The sequence below is a fragment of the Coregonus clupeaformis genome, unplaced genomic scaffold (genome assembly GCF_020615455.1).
Source record: "Coregonus clupeaformis isolate EN_2021a unplaced genomic scaffold, ASM2061545v1 scaf1234, whole genome shotgun sequence".
NCBI classification, from domain to species: Eukaryota; Metazoa; Chordata; class Actinopteri; order Salmoniformes; family Salmonidae; genus Coregonus; species Coregonus clupeaformis.
This window is the reverse complement of record NW_025534688.1, coordinates 137,501-147,500: the sequence shown is the minus strand read 5'-3', so window position 1 is coordinate 147,500 and position 10,000 is coordinate 137,501. Positions and strand designations below refer to the sequence as shown.

Below are 10,000 nucleotides of genomic sequence, written 5' to 3'. Positions count from 1 at the left end.
TCTTTGAGCTTCAGGTAGTTGGTGAGGGCTCTCATGGCGATGGGCAGCTTGCCTATCTTCTTCAGCTCAATGGGCCTTTTATGGGCTCCTGTGATCAAGCCATCAATCCATCAAAATAACTGTACATCAATCAAAGTCCTTTTTACATCAGCAGTTGTCACAAAGTACTTTACAGATACCTGGCCTAAACCCCAAAGAGCAATCATTGCAGAAGCGGAAGCACAGTGGCCAGGAAAAACTCCTGGAAGGAAGGAACCTAGGAAACGAACCTATAATCAGGGGGTTCATCCACCAGTATGTGGCCTTGGAGAGGAGGTTGACAAAGGGCTGGAGGAACCTCACACCCAGATCCTGAAGGTCCTCTGGAGGCTTTACCTTCTGGGGGTTGGCGAAGAACACGTACCTCTGCACGAACACAAGGACACACAGACAGAGATGGACACACATACACAAAGACAGAGAAAGACACACACATGCAAAAGGTAAAAAAGTAAAAAGCCAACAGGAGCTGAAATAAAGACCCTGCATCTGCTATCAGATCACATCAGTACACCACATCACATCCTCCTCTTCCTTCCTCTCTTTATATAGAACCTCTATGACCCCTGACCCAGGAAGCAGTCAGTCCACCAGTGTTCTAACTCACCCTGACCCTGATGACGTTGATCTCTACAGCCATGAGGAGTCCGTACAGAACGACCAGCAGGGCTGTGATACAAAACCTCAGATGCTGTACTCCAACATCGTGCTCTGCAAACTTCCACAGCTTGATGGACTTGGTGATGAACGCCAGAACCCAGTAGACAAACAGAGCTGAGGAAAGAGGAGGTTGGTCAGTTAGTGGTTTAGTAGTGCACTACTTTACCCAGATATTTATTACAAGTAAACTTGATTATGTACAGCAGAATGATTCATGTGTAGCTAACTGTGTTTGGGCCATCTGCCATAGTCTCTAAACTACTGCAGCAAAGTGGAGCTAATTCAGTACTGCTTAAACACTAATTGTTCATTTGGAGTAATGAATGCACTGACGGTATCATTTTGACTCACCCAGCAGTAGTTTGGGGAAGTTAGAGGTCTCTATGTTGTGGTAGTACACCACAGATGTAGTGGCTGCTATGAAGCCCATAAACGCTGGCATAAAGAGGTGGAGGTGATTGGTGTCCATCTGTCTGAAAGGACAGAGGGACAGGAGATTCCATCAATATTCAAAGAAACAAAGACAGTTTGATATGCATAACGTATCTCTGGTTTATGCGTTGACATAAACTGTATTCAGTCTCATACAGTTAACCCAGTGGTATTCAAAAATGTTCAGCGGGGACCCCATCTTTTTCGGCAGAATTTCTGGGGACCCCATTTCTTTTTCACAATAATTTATCTCAACCCCACCACAAATCCACCACAACCTTAAAAGCGATACATTTCTATTTTTACATCAACAAATAATCATCTTATCAAATGAAAATAAACCAATAAATACATTTACTCAATAGAATGTTATTTTTCAAATGATCTTTCTCAAAAACATTTGTATATTGTACCATACAATAATCTGTACTCAATTTTTTTGCCCCTCCCCCAAAACAAATATATATATAAAAATAAAATACATCTAGATTTTTGGGCGACCCCACTGAAACTGTTCACCGAAGGGAGCTGCTAGCTTCAGCCACTAAAGAAGCACGCTGTGCAATCAACAGGTTTTAACGTGGAGTGATGCAGGGTTTGTGATGCATCAGACGATGGCTCTGATCATAGCTTGTGTTACTGCAGTATTTTGGAGGATCTTATTGGTTGCAGTCTGGGTAAACTGGAGAGTGGGGTTATTTTGAGGGACATTGGTTTCATTTTTCTATAAACATTGGTCTCGAGGGAAGCAAGGAAATTCAATAGTTCACTGCACCAGAAACTTGGGAGCCGTTCATTTTAGGGTACAACAATGACAGAGAGGAATAGCGCTTCTTTTATAATCTCAGCAACCCAGAACCAAATCTCATGTGAACACTGGCTTCTGGCCAGCTACTAATGTTTCGTTTTTCACAGTAGACTACTTCTTTGGTAACAGGAAGTAGTTTTAGGGGGTTCTTACTTGTTGGAGACGATCCCCTCAGCGATCTCACAGACGTGGACAAACAGCAGAGTGAATGTGAGGATCCAGCGCAGGTTGTGTCCAGGGAAGTGGAGCCAGGTGTTATGGTGGATCTGAACCTTAGAGCTCTGACTGCCCCAGCCTAGGGGGAGGGAAGTGGAGCCAGGTGTTATGGTGGATCTGAACCTTAGAGCTCTGACTGCCCCAGCCTAGGGGAGGGAAGTGGAGCCAGGTGTTATGGTGGATCTGAACCTTAGAGCTCTGACTGCCCCAGCCTAGGGGGAGGGAAGTGGAGCCAGGTGTTATGGTGGATCTGAACCTTAGAGCTCTGACTGCCCCAGCCTAGGGGGAGGGAAGTGGAGCCAGGTGTTATGGTGGATCTGAACCTTAGAGCTCTGACTGCCCCAGCCTGGGGGAGGGAAGTGGAGCCAGGTGTTATGGTGGATCTGAACCTTAGAGCTCTGACTGCCCCAGCCTAGGGGGAGGGAAGTGGAGCCAGGTGTTATGGTGGATCTGAACCTTAGAGCTCTGACTGCCCCAGCCTGGGGGGAGAACACATACGCAAGCATGAACATAAACACACACGCATCAGAACGCATGCACGGACATGCAAACACACAGGGTTGGGTAGTAACGGTTCACAAAAGTAATCCAAAAGTAATCCATAAGTAATCCATAAGTAATCCAAGTAATGACGTTACTCATTTTGAGTAATCAAAAGGATTACATTACTGATAACTTTAGTTGTCATGTAATCTGTCATCAGTAACAGATCAAGTAAACAGATAAACACAGCAGTTGATTTTAAAGCACTCTGCATTATTAAGGTTTTCCTGCCAAACAATGAAAGCCATGGATATTATTGGTGACTCTTGGATAATGCAGGCAAGTGCCTTCAATGGTCAACTGTTTGTAAACCTTTAAGTCTAATGGTCAAAGTAAACATTCAGAACATACAGTAACACAGAAATAGAAATCAACTACAGCTTATAGTTTTGCTTAATGCTGTCCATCCTTGTAGAGTGTTTCAGTGTTTCCGCAAACATACAGTGCGTCATTGTATGGGAGTTGATTTGATACAGTAACAACTCATGGAAGGCGTGATGCCCTTAGACATCTCCCCTGGGAAGCATCCATAAAAGACTTGATCACCACACACACACACACAGAAAAACACACACACACACACAAAGATTTGACCAGGAAGCATCAATTAATATTTTCCTCAGGGACTGGGCTGATAGTCAGAGCCATTCCCATTAAGCAGATGAGCAACAACCACACTCAGTCAGTTTCCCCAGAGTAGACCTTTTAGAACAACACAACAATAGATTGTTATCAGTAAACGTTGCGGTAAGGTGCAGAACGTTGGCTTTGTCTGCTGGGGGCAGGGAGGACCCCAGCTCCGCTAAAACTATTGACAACTAAATGTTACCAACTAAATTTGGTTGCAATAGGATCACCTATTCTTTTTTGATTATTCCATGCAAAGAAAATGTGCACATTTAAATCCATTTTATAGTTATACAGCCAGTAACTCCATGCTTTTCACCATTAGTAAACATAGCTAATGTCATTTCAGATAGGCTACAGTACGTGAGGGTAGCATATCGATTCGGCAATCGGCATGTAGCTAGCTAGCTAAGCAAACAACGTGTGTAATTTAGCTTGCTTCATCAGAGAAGGCTTTTGGAAAGAGCTTGAAATCGGCAAGTAGCCTATATTTTGAGTCTAAAATCATCCTGGTGAAGTTGTCTGTCTAATGCTCATCACTACATCTGTGGTCCTCTGTAGCTCAATTGGTAGAGCATGGCGCTTGTAATAACAGGGTAGTGGGTTCGATCCCCGCGACAACCCATACGTAAAAATGTATGCACACATGACTGTAAGTCGCTTTGGATAAAAGCGTCTGCTAAATGGCATATTATTACATCTGGCAAGAAAATCAATCAATATTCAGCGATAGTTACCAAGCTAATTTATCCACATAAAGTTAGCTGTTAGCTGTTAGCTAGCCAAAGTGATGTGATTTAGGAAATTCCACGATAAGAGAGTGATGCTGAGACTCAGATTTCCCACTTTTAAATGTATGTCAAACAAAAAACAATGATTGCCAAGTTGAACAAACTCTATGCACAAGGACTACTTTTGACAACTTCCACTGAACATTTTACAAAAACACATTTACTTGCAGAACAGTGCAGATGCAAAGTTTGGTAACAGAATAACAGTTTGTGCTGTTGGTGCCGTCATTCTGTTACCAAACTTTGCATCTGACCTGTTCTTCAAGAAAATGTGTTTTTATATGTGTTCTCACAGTCCCCACAACAACTCAGAGACCACAATCCCACAGTCCCACAGTCCTCCTCCTCAGTTGGATAAAGGCTGGGCCAGGGCCAGGAGTCTAACCAGCTGTTCTGTGGTCTGGGGAAAGCTACTTTATGTTGACCGGTGAGAATGAGACCGACAGCCAGCAGATCAATGAAGAACACATACAGACCAGTGCTGACTGTCAGGCACAACATCAATCATAGGGCTTTACACAGAGTTTCCTATCGTTTACACAGGACTGTGAGTCTGAGACAGTGGAATTGATTAAACCCAGTCTGTGGACAATACTCATTTTGCTTGCTTCAAGGGTTTATCTGAACGGTGAGACTGAACGATTAGAAAAAATGTCAAGTAGCTTGAATATAGTGCAGCATTTGAATACTGTTTCCTGTTGGTGAAGCATGTGTAATATAGTGCAGCATTTTAATACTGTTTCCTGTTGGTGAAGCATGTGTAATATAGTGCAGCATTTTAATACTGTTTCCTGTTGGTGAAGCATGTGTAATATAGTGCAGCATTTGAATACTGTTTCCTGTTGGTGAAGCATGTGTAATATAGTGCAGTATTTTAATACTGTTTCCTGTTGGTGAAGCATGTGTAATATAGTGCAGCATTTGAATACTGTTTTCTGTTGGCGAAGCATGTGTAATATAGTGCAGTATTTTAATACTGTTTTCTGTTGGCGAAGCATGTGTGGGGGATGAAAGGACTGTTACCAAAGGCATCCTTGAATCATGTTGCTTTGGGATTGTCACGCACACACCCACATAATCACCCACACAAACACAAACACAGACCATCAGAGCTAAAGCAATTCTGTCCCCTTCTGATCCCATTGTGTCCCCATCTGAACCTATTCTGTGCCCTTCTGAGCCTGTTCTGTCCCCTTCTGAGTCTATTCTGTCCCCTTCTGAACCTATTCTGTCCTCTTCTGAAGCTATTCTGTCCCCTTCTGAACCTATTCTGTCTTCTTCTGAAGCTATTCTGTCACATTCTGTCCCTATTCTGTCCCCTTCTGAACCTATTCTGTCCTCTTCTGAAGCTATTCTGTCCCCTTCTGATCCTATTCTGTCTTCTTCTGAAGCTATTATGTCCCCTTCTGAGTCTATTCTGTCCTCTTCTGATTATATTCTGTCCCATTCTGATACATTCTGTCCCCTTCTGAGCCTATTCTGTCTCCTTCTGATCCATTCTGTCCCCTTCTGAACCTATTCTGTCTCCTTCTGATCCATTCTGTCCCCTTCTGAACCTATTCTGTCCCTTTCTGATACATTCTGTCCACTTCTGAACCTATTCTGTCCCCTTCTGATCCATTCTGTCCCTGTTTCTATTCAACCTTTAGAGATCAGTGTTCTGTGTGATCTCTAGGTGTAAAGGTGACAAGATTAAAGCTGGTCACATGTGCACGCATGCACACACACGCACATACACATCATGAAGGTAAAGGACTATGCATGGTCCACGTACCGATGAAGAGGATGGGGAAGGTGATGAAGAGCAGGAAGACGTGAGGGACCAGGTTGAGGGCGTCCACGAAGCAGCCATTGTTCAACATCCCCGTATCCACACTGTAGGCATTCTTGGTCACATTGTTGCCACAGAACGACAGGCCAGCCATGCCACCTTATAGGTCCAGAGAAGCCTGGGGGGGAGGGTCCAAGGCACAACAGAGCGTCATGAATGGTCAGCAAAACTGTCAGTCAAGTCAAGAGCACCAGCTAGTCTAGTGGCTGGACAATGGAGAAGTAAACAATGAAAGAGGTCTAGCCTTAATGCTCTTTATAAAACACAGGATACATTAGTAAGACTAAAGTGCTTTTATGATTCAAATAACATTAGCCAACGGATACGTGCTTTCAATATAGAGACACCTGCTTAGAGCTTTTACATGGATCAATAATCATTATACTATTTCCCAAGACTTTACTTTTTGTAATGCAATTTGTGTTAATGCCTGTCCTTGACTCCAGAGACCTCACTAACCTCTGTTGACATGGTTGACAACACTGACAGTAACAACACTGCACTGTTATTCACCTGCCTACACCAATTCTGCAAGGCTCAACACTGGCACCACAAGTCAAACTGGAATATCTTACTACACAAATATACCTCTGCTTTATTCTGTTTTTCAAGACATGAAACAACGGTACACCTTGATAAGGAATGATCTAGTCTGAGGATAGAGAACGTTGAGGTTTATTCTAGAGAAGCATTACTGGCATCCAACAACTGCTCATCTTATTTCAGCCGTCTCTGAATAACAGTCAAAATAATGTAGCCAATCACATGAAATAATTAAACAAACAAATGTTGCCAAACGATGTTAAAGTGCATAGGCCTAATATTTATATAGGGCTATATTATACAAACTGCATATTATACAAGTAGTTGTCCAATTGAAGCTGGAAAGTGGTTTTCCGACAGTTATTCTGAAAAGAACTCAACACCACTTACAAGAAGCGTCGTTTTCAGACCTCTCCTATGAGTTCTATGACCCTGTAGCTGAACACATGGCACAACATAGCATACACGGCCATAACAGAATAATAATAGATCAATGTAGCTTACCTCAGAGAAGTGTCGTTATTGACGCGGTTTCATTCAGGTTGCTTGGTTTTTTGGAGACAGTAACCACACAGCGTATATTGGAGGTGATTATTTTTAGCCTTTCGCGCATCAGCTGGCCAAACTGCTCCCCCCTATCGGATTTCAAAACTTGACCAAGTCTGGCTAGGCAAATCAAAACTTGACCAAGTCTGGCGAGGCAAATCAAAACTTGGCCAAGTCTGGCGATGCAAACTTCCCTGCAGCTAGGTTCCACCAACAACCATGAGGTGGGATAAGGTACATGTGTAGGAATGGTAGGCATACTGTAGCAGGCTACATAACATAAGGGTGCGGTTTTACAAAAACAGATTCATATTTTGAAGAGGGTTACATTTTTTAGGCAAAGGCTTCAGTAAATATTTACATATTTTTAGGAAGACACAAACTGTAAATACGATTTGTCCATATTGTTGAGACTTGGAATTGACATGTCTCCTAAGGACATGGGAGGACCTTGGATAGGCTAGCCTACAACTGAACTCTAGGCTACAATTCTATTGTTACGGCTAATGAACCAGTAGCCTACAGATGTATGCCGTCAGCAGTTACAACGATGAATCAGACCTATATGTGAAGTAAGCACTTGTCATTGCCTTTAGGAACGTGCAATTCTTGTAGGCAAAAACCTTCGTTTTTTATACTAATCATTATATAATTTGGAACGGTTTCAGATCTCGAGGTGCGCTGTTTACAGATGACAAGGGGTACACATCATGTGACATGACAATGTGTGAATATTATCATCAGACCGACTAAAATTAAATAAATATTAGGCTTTCTGAGGCCATGTATGCAGTAAGTAGGCTATCCGCATCACTTACCCTATCTACGGCTCCGCTGTGTTCAGGCAGTTTTTTAAACGCGTCCTGTTGTGGGATGTCTTGTGTTGTCCGGTCATTGATTTTATGCTGGTGAGATTTGTGAAATTATGCAATGGAGGACGCTGCCGTTCTGAAGCAAACTCATTCATTCCATTAGAACTGCGCTCGCATCATCAGTAGCAGCATCGTATGATTATTGCGTCCACTCCTACACGGTGGATAGACGTGGCTTTGTGCAGAAATAGCACTCAGACAGAGGAGTGCGTAAAAGCAAATCACGTTATTTAGGTCACCTCAAAAACCGCGGGAGCGATCACTTAACGGTTGTGTTTTATTCCGCTGTTTTACCCAAATTATCTAGGTAAACGTTTCAGACAGTTCTGTTCTCGTTAATGTCAAATAAAACGTCTATTGGTAATAAATGATGGATAGATCACGCGCCCATTACGCCGATAGACATAAATCAACCAACAGCAGCAAAGATTGAGGTCATTGCATTATCAGTGTGACAATATGCAGATGTAAGCTACAGTGTTAAGGTTAATTATGTAATAGCCTTCACTCGGCTACACAGTGGCCATGTTTCCTCATCAATGAATGATTGACTTCTCCTGATTAAGATTATTGATTGAGTAGACACTTGCTCGCTGTCTCCAGCATAGGCCTATTGTTCATCGCTATTCAGTATTATGCCAGTTGCCATGATGTGCCTTTCCATAATGCTTCGTTATAACAGTGTTATTAAATTATTATAGATGACCATGTCTTACCCTGGGCACTGACAGTAATGTGTTATGACTGCTATGCTAATTAAACGGAAACCTGATTCTGACACACACACACACAGGTAGCGGACATTAAATGGTTGCTCATGGTCACGTGATGAGGTAACCCTGCGACTTCAAAATCAGTGTCGGCCCAAGCAAATTTCATCTTGGTCTAACCGTCAAGACGTTGGTTTCTCCAGCAGTAGACCAGGGAATGATTTCATTAGGGTATCTGTGGATCTCCCCATATCTGCACGCGTAGCCAATGACATAACACCTTATTGACACCTGACTGAACTAACCAATAGAAATACTGTACTTAAAATGTAAAATGTAAATGTAAAAATGTAATACATATTTCTGCAGCGGCGAGTGGAAACATAACCAACCCTGACACACACACGCGCACACACGCACCATAACTCCCTTTACCCTCATGTACCCTCATGACTGAATCAGTGCCAACCATCCTGCTGGCCTCAGCCAAGAAAACACTGTTCCCTCTTTCTCGCTCTCTCACACACACACACACACACACACACACACCACTTCAGTAGCCTGAGAACTCCATAAAACTCACACTCTGGAAACATGTTCTATTTTAACTCCTCCTCTTAGCCCCGGTAGGGACTCTGATACTGTGTGTGTGTGTGTGTGTGTGTGTGTGTGTGTGTGTGTGTGTGTGTGTGTGTGTGTGTGAGAGAGAGAGAGAGACCCTCTACCCCTGTTTGTTTGAATGAAAGCTCCTCTGGTTTTTAAGGAAGATTAAGAGATACACGTCGGTTTGATCTCTGAACGTTTTTTATCTGACTTCAAAGAAAGATATTCTGCATTCCCCCCAGAGAGATTATAGTCTGTTATCCATCTTAATAGAAGGATTTAGGATCTTTGAGCATGTTTTGCTTTGTTTTGATGGTGTGTCAGTATCAATTTGTCTGGATCAGGTAGAAACCCCTGTGTGAAGTATTAGGTCGTTATTAGAAAGTTCTGCTCACTCCCAATAGGTGATCTTTTCATAAAGCTTTTAAAAAGTAGTGCAGGAGATTCATCGGATGGGCGCTGGCTGCCGTTTGTGATTCATCTTTGATTTGGCTTTGATCTCTGGTGGTGAATGACACCATATACACATCTTTGTGTAGCTCAGTTGGTAGAGCATGGTGCTTGCAACGGCAGGGTTGTGGGTTCGATTCCCGGGGGGGGGCCAGTATGATAAAAACAAAAAATGTATGCACTCACTAACTGTAAGGCGCTCTGGATAAGAGTGTCTGGGGGGTGTCAGAGGAGGCTGGTGGGAGGAGCTATAGGAGGACAGGCTCCTTGTAATAGCTGGAATGGAATCAATGGAATGGTATCAAACACATGGAAACAACGTGTTTGAC

The 10,000-nt window shown here is 42.9% G+C and overlaps 1 protein-coding gene across 1 annotated transcript in view; it reads right to left on the bottom strand.

The window, feature by feature from the left end:
• LOC123486479 (ATP-binding cassette sub-family C member 9-like) overlaps window positions 1-7,462 on the bottom strand; it is a 24,383-nt gene extending 16,921 nt beyond the window's left edge. Inside the window, exons 1-7 of the mRNA XM_045217804.1 lie at window positions 6,995-7,462; window positions 5,891-6,065; window positions 2,093-2,234; window positions 1,051-1,172; window positions 647-813; window positions 270-405; window positions 1-88 (exon numbers count right to left, since the gene is read on the bottom strand). The exon at window positions 1-88 is cut by the window's left edge and continues 19 nt beyond it. Of these exons, the coding sequence (XP_045073739.1) occupies window positions 1-88; window positions 270-405; window positions 647-813; window positions 1,051-1,172; window positions 2,093-2,234; window positions 5,891-6,041 (806 nt within the window). The 5' untranslated portion in view covers window positions 6,042-6,065; window positions 6,995-7,462. The remainder of the gene's footprint in view (window positions 89-269; window positions 406-646; window positions 814-1,050; window positions 1,173-2,092; window positions 2,235-5,890; window positions 6,066-6,994) is intronic.
• Window positions 7,463-10,000: the final 2,538 nt, after the last annotated feature.